The 17,554-nt window shown below is 27.9% G+C and overlaps 2 protein-coding genes across 2 annotated transcripts; both read right to left on the minus strand.

Moving 5' to 3' along the window:
* On the minus strand, window positions 1-2,019 carry LOC126667335 (stemmadenine O-acetyltransferase-like). The gene is made up of 2 exons (XM_050360296.1): window positions 1,123-2,019; window positions 1-708 (listed from the first exon to the last, which is right to left on the minus strand). Exons 1-2 carry the CDS (start codon window positions 1,949-1,951, stop codon window positions 158-160), a joined length of 1,380 nt encoding a protein of 459 aa, XP_050216253.1. The 5' UTR covers window positions 1,952-2,019; the 3' UTR covers window positions 1-157.
* Window positions 2,020-14,855: 12,836 nt separating this feature from the next.
* On the minus strand, window positions 14,856-16,571 carry LOC126665613 (cytochrome P450 89A2-like). The gene has a single exon (XM_050358449.2). It carries the CDS (start codon window positions 16,517-16,519, stop codon window positions 15,002-15,004), a length of 1,518 nt encoding a protein of 505 aa, XP_050214406.1. The 5' UTR covers window positions 16,520-16,571; the 3' UTR covers window positions 14,856-15,001.
* Between the last annotated feature and the right edge of the window lie 983 nt (window positions 16,572-17,554).

Raw genomic sequence — 17,554 nt, forward strand, 5'->3', positions numbered from 1 at the left:
TGATTAAAAAAAGAAGCATATAGTAGTTGTGGATGAACAACGTAAACATACAAATGAAAAGAAGTTTTACAGATAAAACATTAAAATTTGCAGAACCAACTTCATCTGAATCTAACTAAGCAAGTCTTGTTGTTCTTCAGGATGGAATAATTAGAACTTAGAAGGCCTGGTTTGAGAGAGGACATGGATTAATAACAGCATATTGAAGAAGCTTTACATATTTGTCAAGCAAAACTAAGTCTTGTTCATCCATGAAAACCCAAGCTTCAATTCCTCTCCCCATCTTTGAATCCAAAAGAACTATTGAATTCAAGTATTCCGTGGAATTAGGTGGTAAATCAATGCAAGTCACCCACAGAGGCTTTCCCCATCCAAAATCAATATCATATATCCCCAAATTGCACAGACTACTGATCATAACAAAATTCACTCTATCACAGCTAACTGTTTTGATCGTCTCTTTCATCTTCTCATGAAGCATTGAAAATCCACCATCTGATTGTATTTTCTTCACAAATTCAACATCTATTTTCTTGATTGCTTCCCTTACTTTGCACTCTAAGCTGCTTGTTAGTTTCGTTTCGTCAGGGGAGCATAGACCAGGCGCCATCACTATGAAGTTCCCGAATAAATTCTTGGGCAGCGGTGGTACAGTTTTCTGGCGCAGGCTCGTAATATATGTGAATGCAAGTGGCTTCTCATCGATTCCTGTTAAAGAATTAACCAATGATCATATCTATTAATTAGTTTCAACTTGACATAGCGCGGTGATATAAGTTGTATAAAATTATTAATACTATATGGTGCATACACATCAACTCTAAATGTATTGTGAATACATTTGTAAAAAGTAAAATAAATAAATGATATTATATTCGCAAAATAGACCAAAAGTTATGAGTAAATAAATGGATTGGAATTCTCTCAAGTTCATTTGAACTTGAGGGGGTCATGTTCACGATCTACACCGTTCATTATAAAATGAACGATGTAGATTAATTTGATTAAAATTGTGTTTTTTTGATCTATTACAGTTCATGAACATGACCCCCTCAAGTTCATTTTGAACTTGAGGAACCCCAATCCCTAAATAAATACATGTTAACACAATTTTACTAGTACCTGTTTTTGAATTGAGGATAAACGAAATGCACTGGAAAAGAAATGAAGAAACCGCCTCGATTCGTGTTGGCTTCTCTACATTTGAATTAGCAGCTTCTGCTTTAAGATTGGTAATAGCCGACTCGCTGAACACAACCCTCCTCGTACCAAGATTCCCCGTCTGGACCAAGAATTCATCGAAAGCCACCATACTTGCTTCTTTCGGAAATTCATCAAACGGTGGAAATACAGACCCACCCTCAAAAATGGGAGATATGATCTCTTTACTAACAGTAGTATTAGTATTACTACAGTAAGCAGCCCAAGTTTTTATGAAAGAAATCAAACAACCTGCATCCATTACCATATGCGACGCAAATAGACCAATAGCGACGCCTCCACATGCAAACGCCGTTTCCTGAATCATTACAGCATATGCGCCGGCGGCTGACGGTTCGTACCAACTCGGCTGCCTCGGCAACAATTTATACATTAACGTGAGATGATCCGGTTGGTTAAGATATTCAGAAAGACGAAAAGTGGCCCGGGCCTTAACGTAATATGCGCCGTCATCGTTGCAATCAACGGAAAGGTGGTCTTTGATTCTGCCGGCGAGTGGGTAATAAAGTGTTAAGGCGTTGGATAATGATTTCTGAAGCAACTGTGACCTTTCTGAGATGGAATCATGATCGGCGGGATGCGGGTGTTGGTTGAGGTAGAAGAAGATCAAGGGAATGTCGGAGTTGTTGCTTAGAAATTGATCTAATAGAGAAATGTTGTAGGTTTTGAGATGAGGAGGTGTTGGTGAAGAAGGTTTAATGCAGCTTTCTGATATTTTCTCAATCTCCATTTTAGTTTTGCAGTTTTGCTTCTTACTAATCGGGAAAGCATTTTTGTTTCTATTTATATGAGTAAATTTTTACGACGCCTCGAGAAATTATTACTTGAACTTGGCTTAACACATTATCTAAAGACCAAGCTTATTAAATTAAGACACAAAATTTAATTTGTCCATGTCATTCATATATTTCCATTAAAGATGATATATTTCCATCAAATTTTTATAGGGCCAGAATAATTCTTAAATTTTAGACATTTTTATCTTGAAAAATTATTAGGTAGACCGAGTCCACCATGTCATCCGTAGAATAAGCCACTCATAATACAATACCTTATTAAAATGATGGCAATATCGTAATATCACAATTAAGATTTAAATACATTTATTGTACAATTATTACGATATTGCCATCCTTTCAATGAGGTGTTGTATTATGAGTGCTAAATATAGCAATTTATTAATTATGTAAATCACACTAATAAAGAAAGTACAATTCTTTCTTAATTGTAAATTTACATTTTCTTAAAAGACTTAGATTATTAATACCAAAACTGTATTTTTTTTAAAATTTCCTAAAATTTAAACAATATAGGATGAAAGTGAAAATTCTTAAAATATAAAGAAACAGATTCTTGTGTTTTGGTTTTACAGAATAGTGTACATTGATTTTCAAATTTTTCTTACAGTATAGGACTTATCATGTTTTATTTTAAAATTTTACAAGCTGCTGAATATATTTTAAAATTCAACTAACAACATCAATTATAATTTTTAATATATTGCTTTTCTTCATCATATCAAAACTTCATCTTCCTAAAACAAAAAAACAGAAAAACTACATCTCTATGTTGTTATTAGTATTTTTTTTTTAATCTAAATATTTGACGGACTGTATACTTTGGCAATTAGGGGTAATGAAAACCAAATTGAAAAACATTCAAAAATGAAAACTAAATTTTTTAAAATAGGAGATATAGTCACTCACTCTCTACGAGAATGCTATCTTAGAAGTTTGTCTCATGGCGAAATCGATATCTTAGAGGGTGGCTGGGTGACTAGTTTATTTAATATTATTAACTTAAATGGTTTTTATTCATAAAAAAAAAAAAACTTAAATGGTTTTCAATTGGTGTTTGCTAATCGCCATGAGACCTCCGAAATTTGAAAGCTTCTTTCAAGTTAACCACCAGAATGCAACATTCATGAAGAAACTATTAATTACGACCTAATATCGTGAGGTAAATAATTATTGTCCGTTAACTATCTCAATTTTCTCTATTAATTACTTGCAGTGGTAATTAGCTATATAGAGACACTAAAAATATAAGAATACTATGAATTCCAAGTATAATGCCATTACTAACACTAAGTTTTAGTTTTAAAAACAAAAATCGTAAGAAAGAAACTACACAATAATTAAAATCAAAATATATTGAGACCAAATGATCGTGTATGTATCAACATCAATTTCAGATCTTCAACCTACAAACTCGGATGACCCTATTTTTGAAACTAAAAATAAAGAGGTAAAATTTTAATGGTGTTTCCGAGTGTTATGTAATAATGCTAGTTTTTGACATAGAAAAAAGAATGCTACATGCCAACACGATGTCTTAATATTGTTGTATGGTGGGAGAATTTCTGAGAAGCCTTTCATGATAGTACTTGAAAAGACTGCAATGTGTTGATTGTAAAGTTATTTCATCATGCATGCACCTCAAGGTGGCCTTCCAATAATATTCACTCTTATCTATAAATATTTACGTTTAACCCATTAATAATTGTATCTATACATATTTTTCGACATATATATATCAGAGATGATGAAAATCTCAGTTTTTTTTGTCTAATTATTTAAAAATCATCTACGTTAAATTTTTTTTATTTATATGCTGACGTAAGAAAAAAACTGTTTGTAAACTTTTATATTTTTAGATTTCACCTCTACCCCAAATAAAAATATAATTGACGATTTAATTAATTTAAAAATGAAAACATTAAAAATAACTAAATTAAAAAATTATATTACACTTTTTTCTATTAGAAAAAATATAAACAAGTCTTTCAACTTCAAAAATATTTAAATAAATCTAATAATTAATTAGTTTTTAATTTTTTAAATGAATTAAAAAAATATTTTCGACCAACTTTAAAAAAGTACAATTGGTTTTTTTTCTAATCAGGATATAATTAGAAAAAAATAATTAACGGGGATAATTTTCAAATAATTAAATTTTTTTTTTATCAAAAAAAAAACGTGATTATCTATATTGATGAAAACTTTACTCTTCCACAGTATGGTTTCTGTCATACTGCATTGTGATGTTAATAAGACTTGTGTCCTCCATTATGATGTTTTTGTCCTCTATTGTGAATTTTTTTCTATTTGTATTATATTGTTATTTTTATTTTATTTGGCAAGTTCTGTACGTCTTTTCGAAGAGGGTAGAGTTGTTATGTGTAACGAATTGCAAGGAGGATGAAACATGTGGATACCATTAACAATTTTTAAGATCTATTGCTTAGACAGCCACTTATGCTTTGGTTGTTGTAAGACGACGGTATTTGAAAAATTATTACATAAACAGCCACTTATGCTTTGGTTGTTGTAAGACGATGGTATTTGAAAAATTATTACATAAATTTACTCTATCACGCCATCCGTGAGCTGAGCGAATTACATAATAACACGTCATTAAATTGATAATATTATTATAATATTATTATTAAAGAATAAAAAATAACAAATAAAATTATAATAATATCATCATTTTAATGATGTGTTATAATTTTGACGTTTTTATAATATCTTCAATTGCTTTACTATTCATAGAATTAGATTACATTATAGATAAATGGAGGAAGCTCTAGCATAAAGGAGGTTACAATATATACCATCTATCTTTTTCGGATCATAGTCAATTTTTTTAATTTTATAAGTGGATATGTAATTAAGAATAAAAATTTATTGCTGTCTAGATAGCAGGAAACTCCTGCAACTTGGCATGTGGTTTTGCCTCCTATTGACTGCTGCACATGCCTCTTCCTTTTCCATTGAATGGTTAATTAGCTACTGTGAACTAGACATGTTCATGGGCCGAGTTTGGCCGGGCTCGGGCTGGGCTTGAGCGGGCCTAATTTTTTTTTAGCAAGCCCGAACCCGCCCAAGTCCGGAGAAATTTTAATACCCCACTGCCCAAGCCTAGCCCCTATATTTTTTTTAAGCCTGGCCCGGCCCGAACTCTTAACCATTTTTGGTTTTTGAGTTAACCTGTTGTAGACTTGTTGTTGTTAGAAGATTTGATGAGGATGTTTAACGTTTTAAATTTGTGAAAAATGAAGTTAAAGAATTTATTTTAAGTGAAACACAGTTCGCGGCGCAAAAAGAGAAGAAAGGAAAGTGAAAACGTTTAGCTGAGCTTATTTCAAATCTTGATTTCATTTAGGGTTTCTCTTTTTATATGTAATAATAACAATAATAATAAGGTTATAAACAAAATGAGAAGTTGGCTTAGTGGTGTAAGCACTTGAAATTTAAGGAGAAGGTTGGGAGTTTGATCCTTTCTATACCTCATTTCTAACTTGTAAGCATTTTTTAGTAATTATAAAAACATCGGGCCGGGCTTAGGTATTTATATAGAATACCAAACCCGGCTCTAAGAGGACGGGCTTCAAGTCAGGCTCTGACCGGGCCGGATTTATAGTAAAAATAAGATGTCCAAGCCCGGCTCTAAAAGGACGGGCTTGGACAGATCGGGCGTGTACCCAATCTCATGAACAGGTCTATTATAAACCACACATTTTGTTCTTTTTCCTTTGCTATTGCCTACATATAAATCAATTGAAAAACGTATAATATAATTGATACGAATGATATAACTTCTATGATGTTTTCCTAATTATAGTGTACAACTAGCATGACACTCGCGCGTTGCTGCGAGATTATTTTAAAAATTAAAAATTAAGCATATGTATACATATAGATATATATGTTTTTTTTCAAAAAAATATCTAAATATAATAATTTGATCTTAGGAAAAGAATAAAAAATCACATTATTTCCCATCCATAATAAAACATAATTATAAAATATTTTATTAATTAATCATAAATAACAAATTAAATTATATTTAATTTCAATTCTATATAATTTTACACCATTTTAAAAAATATTACAAAACAATATTTACCAATTTATAAAAAAAAATTAGTAACATAAATAATTAAGTAACTATTTAATTTTAATGTATCATTCTCTAGAATTTTTTACTTTATTATTTAACAATTTATTTATTTAATTAATTAGTTATAATACTTTTTAAATATTAAATGACAACTGTTCACTATTACTAAAAATAAAATAAAATAGTTATTAATTTGAATTATTAATAGTATTTATATATAATTGATTAACAAAATTAAATATATTTAATATCATACATATTTTATTTTAATATATATTATGAATTACATTAATTGAATTAAATCAATTATTAATATCTTAATTTTTTTTATTTTTTATTATATGTAAATAATAATGGATTATAATTATTTGAAAAACTAATAAAAGAAGAATAAAATTTTGAAAAGTCCATATTAATATAAGTCATAAAAAATTTATTAGCATATTTTATTTTTTATTTTTTAATTGACCTATTTTAATAATTGATAAGCCAAGTTTTGCTTCTTTTAAAAAAAATGATAAAACTCTGTTCTCTCCATTTAAATCCAAAAACTTAACATCTCTAATTTTTAAAAGCTCTGTTATTCGATTAAAATGCATTATTATTTTCTTTTATTAATTAAAGGTATTGTTTTCAAAATATAATCTAATTATCCTATGTTAAATAAAAAATAATTTATAATTATTTATTCAAAAACAATATATATTTATAACTATATGTATTTTTATTTCAAATAAGAATTAAAATATTCAATATCGCAATTCAAAGCTTAAAAATAATAATTTCATGTGATAAATTCTAAATCAATTTGAAAATTCAAAACTTCAATATATTTTTGTATGATGAGATTATAATAAATAAAAACATAAAAATGTATAATTTTTACCGAATCAAAAAATTATGCAATTTTGTTTTTTTTTTTAAATATATTTAAATTTTAATAACAGTTAACTTATGTCAAAGAAAATGTTATAGGTAATTATTATTCAATCATAAATTATAAATTATTTTTAAAATTTAATTGGTTTTTAGAAAAATTATAGATTAGAGAAAATTATGGATTGCATTAAATTTTATTTTTACAACAATGTGTTTTAATTAAGTAAATTAATATAATTAACAAATGGAAGAGAAATATAATGAATTTGATAAACGTTGACTGCAAAAATGATTTAAAAAAACCGAGTCATTGTAGCATTTTAAATATAAAGTGCGAAAGATTGGACAGAACCGGTAGTTAGACCAATAATTAGTCCGATTAGACAACAAATTATTTTTAAAATTTAATTTTTTATATTTTCTTCATCTTACAAAGATAAAAAAAATTGTTTTAAATGTTCTAAAATATAGATAAATTTTTTATTTTAATTTGGTTAGTTAAATAAAATATAAATTTTACCCTTCATTAATTTCTAACACTTATATTCATTGTTAAATCTAGGTCGTTATAAGTGTTAATAATGACCATTTTTATAGTCATTATTAATTATCACTTAATTCAATGTTAAAATTAATACTTCTTCGTCCCATTTTATAACCTTCATTGTGTGTTATAGATATTTAAAAAAAATTAAATCATCTTTATTTTTATTCGTTTGTCCATATTAATGATGTCTTGAAATTGTGTTTAAAACAATGACATTTATTTGAAGAGTAAAATAAAGGGTAAAAAAATACTGATTTTTAACTTAGATTTTATTTAAAAAAAATGAGATTTGTAAATAAAACTATTACAAATAATTTTTTAAAATGAAATAAATGGAACAGATAGAATAATAAATTTAATTTTTTAAAATTTATTTATAGTCTCAAAAAATAATTAGTATTTTTTATAATATATAATTAAAATATTTAGACAATTAGATCAATATTACAATAGAAAATTAATTAAAAACTAGTTTAATTTTTGTGTCATGATAAAGTATTTACTTAAGGTTTAATTTAAAACATTGTTTTAGTAATTATCCTTGTTTTTATCTTGCAACAAATCTTTTACCTTCACGTGGAGTATTTGTTTTAACCTTTAAGTGAACACGTGGCATTGTTTGGTCATATTTTCTACTCCTCTTACACCATCAATTTGTTTAGCTTCAACGTGTAATTTGTATTCATTCACCTCTTGCACCATCATTTTGTCTTGTTGTTTACTAATGTAATGACTACTAACCTGGCCTTTCTACGGTCTTATACAGCTAATTTAGACTGTCGTTTCAATTTTATGTCGTTTTCTTTCAGTTTTAATGTATAGTATAATATAATTTATATGAATTATGCAAAAAGAACAAGAAGCATGATAGATAAATTTATCTGGTTATATTTCTTATTGCTAAAAAATTAAAATATAAATGTGTTAAATTTTAAATTAATACAATTATAGAATTACAAAGTAAAATATTTTATACTTCCTTTATTTTTTTTATTATCTAATTGAATTAATATATTTATCTATAAATATATTTTTTTTAGAATTTATAGTTGATTTTTACAAATATTTTTCAAATTAGTCCTTTCTAAACTCCTCCTGTTCCAAAATGATAGATCGAGAAAAAAATACAATAATAGTACATTAAATTGGCCAAAATTTGTTAGTTTATCTATTTATTCAATTTATACTTTGATAATTTTTTTAAATATATAAATAACACATTAACGATTAATTTTTTTATTATTGGTATTAAAAATGATATTTATTTTACGTTGGAATATGAGTCAACCAATTCATTTAGAAATAATTATACATATTTATTAAAGAATAAACAAGGCTTTTAATTTTAAAATTGTTAACTAAAAATAAACGGTGACATATGATTTGAAACACCAAAAACAATAAGATACCCTATTAATTCGGGATGGAGGGATGAAATAATTTTATGATTTAATTTAGCAAGCATTTATTAACTAATAATTTAATTAATAAAATTATATTAATCTTTGTATTTGTACTTTAAAATTAAATTAACTTTTTTTAAATACATACAATTTTAACTGGATGAATAAGAAAGTGAAAAATGTAATAGTTAAAATGATTAGTTAACCAGTATTGGACCAGCTAATTAACCATTTAATTAGAAAGGCATGTGTAGCAACCAATAGGAGGCGGCCACATGCCAAGTTGCAAGAGTTTCATGCTGCCTATTTGTGGTTATCGGCAATTCGGCTAATCCACTATTTTGAAATTTGAATTGATTTATTATTTAATAATTATTTAAATAATATTTTCCGAAATGGATTTTAAAGCGAGAACTCAATAGACTTGTATTATTTTATTTTTGTCATTATAATTTATTTGAGTATTGTGTAGTGGATCAGATCACCCCTTGACAAAAACGTATAAAATTCCCCCTCTTCCATTCTCAATCCCGATACAAGCTTAAAATAATCTTTAATATTTATTTATTTCACAAAATTGACATTTAATTATTTCTAAAAATGTATTATTTTTTTATGATTTCAAAATTTTAAAAATCATATTAAATCTTAATTTTAAAAAACAAATATCATTTAAATCCTAAATCCATTAAACTACCGGAAACCCATCAACCAGAAAACATATTCAGTAGCACTACTGTCAAAATTTGAAGAACACACCTAGTTCTTCATCGATGAAGAACAGAGAGTTTGTTCTTCATTAATGAAGAACTTTGTGTCTTTTTCCTAATTCTATCTAACTAATAAACTCATTTTTAACAAGAGCAATCATAAACGACGACCAGCTACAACAATAACCGGCGACAACCTGTTGGCGACCCGCAATCTCCAACGGAAACTGACCATCTTCTCTATGCAACCTGTAATGTTATAACAGATGAACGACGGAAGAGACAACATATAAAATATACAGAGCCACTCTAACCAAATCTAAATTCACATGTATAACACCATTCATTACAAATCCAAATCCAAATTATAGCAAACACCATCGAAATCCCCAACCAATTCCAAATTAATATGCATAACACAAAATAATCTAACAAAAAGCAAAATCCTGGTGTGGAAGAGCCACACCGGCGAGTTGCTAAAGAAGAAGAAGAAACAAGTAGTAGAAAAAGTCGCATCGCCGTCGTTGGTTTATCGGTCCTTCAGTTCACAACGGTAAGAGATTCATCAGATTCATTGTAACAGCTTAGACGAACCTAGCTTGGTAGTTAGAGCTGCAGCGATATGATACAAAGATGACGCGTTTTATTTATTTTTGAATTTAGCGATGGATTTCAAAGTTCCATCGCATAAGGCGTTTCATTTTCCCTCCAAAACCCGTCAAATATAGCGATGTAAATTCTGCCGCAATTTTTTTTTATAGATTTGGCGGCAGATTTTTAATTTGTTGTTAAATCCGTCGATAAATGGGTTAACTAGCGACGAAATTGGCATCTGTCGCTAATTTTCGTCACTAATCACTAGTAATCTAGTAGTATGAACGACTTCGGCCCAAAAACCATGAACAACAACGAGAAAAGAAGAGATGAATGCAATGAAGAAGAAGTGAAGTTTGGGGGATGAGTGACGATGAAGGGATGAAACGGAGAAAAAGATTAGGTTTTGATTTGGTATTTTAAATTAGGGATTTAGTTAAATTTAATAATGTTTCATTATGATAAACTATCTTAATTATACTTTATTAAGAAAAAGGACAGAAAAGGTCCCTAACTTTTTGTTAATTAGAATTTTGTAAATTAAATAGAATTAATTAGTGTTTTAATTATAGTTAATTAGGATTAACTTTTTAAAGGGTTTATTACATATAAAATCACCGCATTTACATGAAATCTTAAAAATAACACAACCTTTAAAACGTAACAATTTAGGGCACCACCTTTTGTTTCTTTTCAAAAATAGCATCGACAATTTTTAGTGGTGTTTTTGCTAACATAACATGACATATGACAGACCTATCAGGTATTTAAGTTAGCGAAATTTTACCTAAAAATGTGCTAATGTTGTATTTAAAAAGAAATAAAAGGTGATGCCGTAAATTGGCACGTTTTAAAGGTTGTGTTATTTTTGAAATTTGGTGTAAAGATGGTGATTTTATATGTAATTATCCCTTTTTAAAAATAGGTTATGTCGCTCTCTCTTTTTTGTCAAAAGGATGAAACCAATCAAATTTTGCTAAGTTATGGGTTAAATTGATCTGATTTCGCAAATTTGAACTTATTTAATATTTCGTGTCAAGTTCAGGTGGTAAAATGATCCTTTGTTCTTTTGAAATTATCATAAATGCTTTGATTTTTTAGTACACTGAATTGAAAATACCATAAAATGTATAGTGTTTCGAATTTTCTTTGGCTTAATATATAGTTTAACCCTTAAACTTATATCTTTTTATCCATCTAACTTCTAAATTTAACGTCCAACTTATCAAACCTCTAAAGTTATTAATAGTCTTCTTTGGCCTCTAAATTTGATAGTTTTATAAATATTTAATCTTTCCGCGTCCACGTGATTTTGGTATTTGTGTTCAAAAAAAGCTGGCGCGTCATGGCATAAAATCAAAGTTTAGGTAGACAAAATAAAATGGCTTGATACATCATTTGACCTATGAACTTTTACTCATTTATCTATCTGACCCTAAACTTTTTATTTAACCCATTAGATCTCTAAACTTGTTAAATTATCCTTCTTAACCCTAAATTTAAAAGTTTTAAATTTATTTAAATTGATTTTTATTTTTTATATATATTTAATTTAATCAATAATTATTAATAAAATATTGTTATATAAAACATTTATTTCTTTTCCATAATTTATACTATTATCTTTAATATATCTCGCTTATTTTGCATTTATTTTCTAATAAATTGTACTAAAAATAGTTATACTCAATTTAATAATTATTTTATTTAATCTAATATTTATAATAGTTTATTTTATATTTTGTTAATTTTAATTATTATTTCTCTTATATAATATTTATTTATTAGTTTATTAAATATTTATGTTATGATTATCATGATTAATTTATGTTTATTATTTATTCATTCTAAATTTATTTTTCTATTATATAAAAAATATATTTAACAATACAACATAATTATTTTGCTGGCCATTTGAATTGTCTGTAACCTGGTCATTTAGATCTCACCCCGCCCGTTGTAGTTGTAGATTAAAATTAAATTAAATTAAATTAAATTAATTATTAAATAAAGTATGCCTATTTTTCATTGAAATTTTATTAGAACTGATAATATATATAAAAAAATGGTATTATTCAAGCAAATAGTATATAAGATATGGAAGAGAAATATTTTATTATTAATTATTAATTAAACTAAATATATATTAAAAAGAAAATGTTAATTAAAATATTAAGGGGTTAAAAGGGATAATTTAACAAGTTTAGAGGTATGATGTATTAAATAAAAAATTTGGGGGATTAGGTAAGTAAATTATTTTTATGATGTAATAAGCCTTATATATTTGGTGCTGTGGCAAATGAGCTGACACTTAAGTCAAAAAAAATTAGCCACGTCAAAGTGTTTAAGACTCAAACTCCGTTTCACGAGTTAAAAAGGATAATTTAACAAGTTTAGAAATTTCGATAAGTCGAACGCTAAATTTAGAAATTAAATAGATAAAAAGTATAAATTTAAGGATCAAATTATTAAGCAAAAACAATGTTTATACTATGTATGTAGGTTGTATTTATTAGTTGTTTGTCCGTAGAGTCGGCCGCGTTCCAAACGTGCTTATAAACTATATGAATATCGATTAAATTACTAGTATAATCGAAAGAGTACTTTCCTGACTATACTTTCTATGTCCATGAATTTTACTCAACATATGTGGCAGCGAATATGATTAAAGAAGTATGATGGTCTCGTGAATACTGTCACATGTCCCAATAGTATTATGATATATACATATATAGTCTAGTCATGTCCATTGAAATTCATGCAACTCACACCTCTATTCAATAGCCAAAAACTTTATTCAACTAAATAAAACTATAGTAGATTTATAGTAAATAATAGACTTAATTCTTTAAAAAACCCTCATCTTGTATTTTTTTTCATTTATATCATAATCTTAAAACAAAATCCTTCATTTTTAACTTATATACTAATTAGATATTAATGTTATTAATAGTACAAAAATACCATATTCTTCAAAAAATTAAAAATAATAATTTTTTTTAATTTTTCTAAAAAATATTTCCGATTTTTTTTATTTTTTTAAATTTTTTTATAAAAAATATTTCCGACAAAAAATTAATTTTTTTTTTATTTTTTTAGTGTTTTATAAAATTAAAAAAATTAATTAATTATTTGGATATATTTAATTATTTTTTAAGTTTAAGGATTTATTTGTATTATTTAAAATAGAAAAAAGTATGTTTTAAACTCTTTTCCAAATAAAAAGAGTACAATTTAATGCATTTGGGTAGGGATGAAATATAAAAACCCAAAGTTAGATACAAATGGTGTTTTTATAAGGTCAGGATAAAAACGAAAAAAAGTGTAAGGTAGAGGTTTTTTTAAGGAATTAAGCCTAATATTATAGGCGGAAAAAAATAATTTTCCGGCTGAAGCTCTCTTAAAAAGATAAACAAGTGAAGAATTTTTTTTTTTAGAAAGAAAGTAGAGCAAATATTTTAGAGAAAGAGTCTAATTTTATTAATAGTCCATTATTTTGTCGACTTATGTTGACAAAAGCTGGCGTGGATACGTTTTATACTACATATCTCTCCCAATTATTTTTCTTTTGTTCTTATCTACCAATTTAATCCTTCTACCACCACTACCTCCTCCAATTTAATAAAAAAATTCTTTATTTTTAGATGGAATCTAGTTATAAAGTTTTCAAATATTCATTAAATCAACCTAGCTAGCTAATTTCATTTCGGTGATTAAAACCAGCATCTTTTGTTCACTCTCAATTTGTTATCGATAGAGTTTAGAAAAATCAAACTTCGATAAAGAGACTGATCATAAGGAAACGACAAAGAGACGGATCATAAGTATAAAGATTGAATCATTTGTTCTCCATTAATTAGGTAGGATTATGCAGAATATTAGGTGAGATTTATGATAATTATTCTGATAAAAATAATAATAATCAAATCTCATTCTTTGTCATTTATAATTAGCAACATCTTGGACACTGATATATCGATATAAGGTTGTACTTAAAAGGATAATATAAATAAATTTTATTTTGTGTGCTAAACGTAGTTCTCATGCTACGGTTTCATCATTAACTTGGCGCAAAACAATAAAAATCTCTTTGATGCTACTTTTAGGAAAAAAGACAAATCGAAAGTTTTTCGTTAACGGATTTTTGTTTTTTGAATTCTGAAAACTCGACTGGATTATAAATATTTATCTGTATTATTGCAGTTTCTTTAAAGAGTTTTTAGTATTGATACTTTATTTGATCTCCGTATTGAACCCTTTCTTTTCAATAGTCTGTTGAACTTCACTACAAATAACCATTTTAAAGAAGTAACACTTCTAATAATAAAATTAGAAAAAAATGAAAATATAAAGACAATTATTCAAGTGATTTTAATGCTCTTATATATGTCATAATTTATACTTTCGTGCCTCCAATTTAAAAATCAAACGATATAGTTTTTCATATTTATTTCTATCAATGATTTAGTTTTTTTATCCATTTTTCATATAAATCAAATAAGTCAAAGGACTTATTTAAAAATACTAAAAAAATTCAATTCGATTAGTCCTTAATTTTATCGACACTAATATAAATAAAATTATAAATTCATGGAATTTAATGATTAATTAATTTATTTATTTTACTAATATCGAGTTGAATCACATAGTAAATGGAAAATGTAATTCTACTAAAAAGAAAATGCAATTCTACTAAGAAACCTTTTTTTCTTTCTTGACAACCAAACAAACATACATGATCCTTATTTGAACCTGGGAGAAATACGAGCCTGCAATGGATTCTTCATCTCTGATGTAAAATCCAATGTTTCAGACAAATCAATATCATCTTCATCAACACCTAATTTCCACTCATATTTCCAAACCAAATTAGCCAAAAAATACTCCAAATGAAGCAATGCAAATCCGTATCCTGCAGGACAAATCCTCCTTCCAGCTCCGAACGGCATCATTTTAATCTCCTTACTACCAGTTATATCAATAACTTCTCCGTCGCCGACGAATCTCTCCGGTTTAAACGCCATGGGATCCTCCCACACATTCGGATCCCAACCCATATCCGCCACCATGAAATTAACTTCCACATTTTTCGGTAGAAAATACTTATCAGCCAGAACTACATCTTCTGTTATTGTATGTGGTATCACAAAATGCGCCGGCGGATGCCTCCTTAATGCTTCTAAAATCACAGCTTTTAAATATGGCATTCTCTGCAAATCATCTTCTTTAACCTCTTCTTCTCCGTCAGGAACAACACTTTTGATCTCAGTGAATAGCTTTTCTTGAATACTCGGGTCCTTAACTAAATGCGCCATGATCCATTGAAGTACTGCAGCTGTAGAATCCGAGCCTGCATTGATAAACTCTTCGCATAATATCAGCATTTCCTTCTCCGTAAGCTTTCTTTTCTCATCGGAGAGTTGCAGATCTAACAATGTATCGACGTACGATAAAATGTGGTCGTTTTTATTTTCTCTTTCTTTCATTTTCTTTCGTGCTCTTATCAATGGTATAAGTGTATCTTCTCTGTCTTTTTCAATCTGCAAAAACTCCGACCATTGTTTACGAAACAGAATCTTGCTCAACCTCGGCCAGAAATTGAGCTCGAATCTGTCAATATTCGCAAGCACCAAATATTCTACTCTCTGTATTTCCTTAATTTGCTCATCATCCAGCTTATCTCCGAAACACATGAACACTAATAGAGAAAACATAGTGTACTGAAACATATCCCTAACCCTAACGCAAACAGGAAGATGACGATGATCGCCTGATTTTCTCTGCGATTCCAGGAGGTTGAGAAGAATATCAAGCGACCATTTACGGACTTGAGAGTAAGATCTGAGCCGCGAAGGATGGAGGAGATTGGACATCAGATTCCGGCGAAGAATGCGCCAAGTAGAGCCGTATAAAGACAAGCCGATACTATCAACTACAAGAGCTTGTGGTCTGTCGGCGAAAACGGCGCTGTTTTGAACTAGAGCTTGGTGTGCGAGAGAGTGATCGGCGATGATGACAGTCTGACGAAAGCCTATATGAAGAGTGATTATTGGGCCGAGTTTTTGGTGGAAAGAGCTGATGATTGGCTCGAGCTCGGTGATGGATTTGCGGATCCATAAAAGGTGGCGGATGATGGGGATGTTAACAGGAGACGGGGGAAGTCTAATTTGCTGCTTAGATTGAAAGAGAATATTGAGAATAACTTTGATGAGTGCAGCAATGGAGAAACTGATTATGGTAATGGTGAGCCATGTCTCCATTTTCTGCTTTGCAAGAGATAAGGTAGGTTGATTGTATGATTTCAGACAGGTATAAGTAGATATATAACCGAATTAATTGATTTAATTAAATTAAAATTCTAATCTAATTTTGTTTTTGGTATTAACAATAATTTAATTTTTTTAAATAATTCTATTCTGTTCGTTTTTCAGTAATTTTTTTAAATTGACTGAATATATATAAATAAAAAATTTAATTAGAACTTAAAGATCAATTTGTCATCTTTATTTTGTAATTTAATTATTTATTTCAGATAATATCATTATTATAAAAGTTAAAAATTCAATTACGTTGATTCTATTTAATTTCATCATGTGAGTGCATCTACCAATGTACCCTTAAGTATAAGGACAAAATGAGGGACGAATAATTCATTGGGTGTGGCCCCCCTACAAGACATTCTGAACACATAAAAATGTGGATGGTTTATTTATTGTGTGACTAAAACAGGTTTAATTCACACTCTCAACTTGTTACGAAACATTAAAAAGATTTAAATTTTTTAAAAATGGATCAATTCAACCAATAACCATGCCAAATCATATCAAATTTTTCCTTTTCTACTCTCAATCCCAAGAATAAAACAAGCTCTGTAGTAAAAATACTAAAAAAGTTAAAATGGTCTTTAATATTTATCAAATTTATAATTAACACTTGATTATTTTTAATGTTTTGTAATTTTAAAAGTTTAAATATTATATCAATTTTTAATAAAAAAATCAAGAGATTTTTTTACTCTTTTGACATTTTTATCTTTTACATCTAAACCAACGAATTTTGAACCCTCAATTTATTTTTATTTCTTCTTCTTCTTCTTTTTTGATAGATACCGGCAGTTGTAATCCCGTATCCTTCACCCTGCATCTATCTTGTCCCCCATCAACACTAAGCCCCTCGGACGAAAATTTTATACTTTCTTTTTCATCTCTTCTTCATTCGTATGTCGCCCATAGCGCCTCAATTTGGTATACAACCCACAGTCTTCAGTTGTTCGTCTCTTCTTTGATGAATTAACT

Source organism: Mercurialis annua, linkage group LG1-X, assembly GCF_937616625.2.
Source record: "Mercurialis annua linkage group LG1-X, ddMerAnnu1.2, whole genome shotgun sequence".
NCBI lineage: Eukaryota > Viridiplantae > Streptophyta > Magnoliopsida > Malpighiales > Euphorbiaceae > Mercurialis > Mercurialis annua.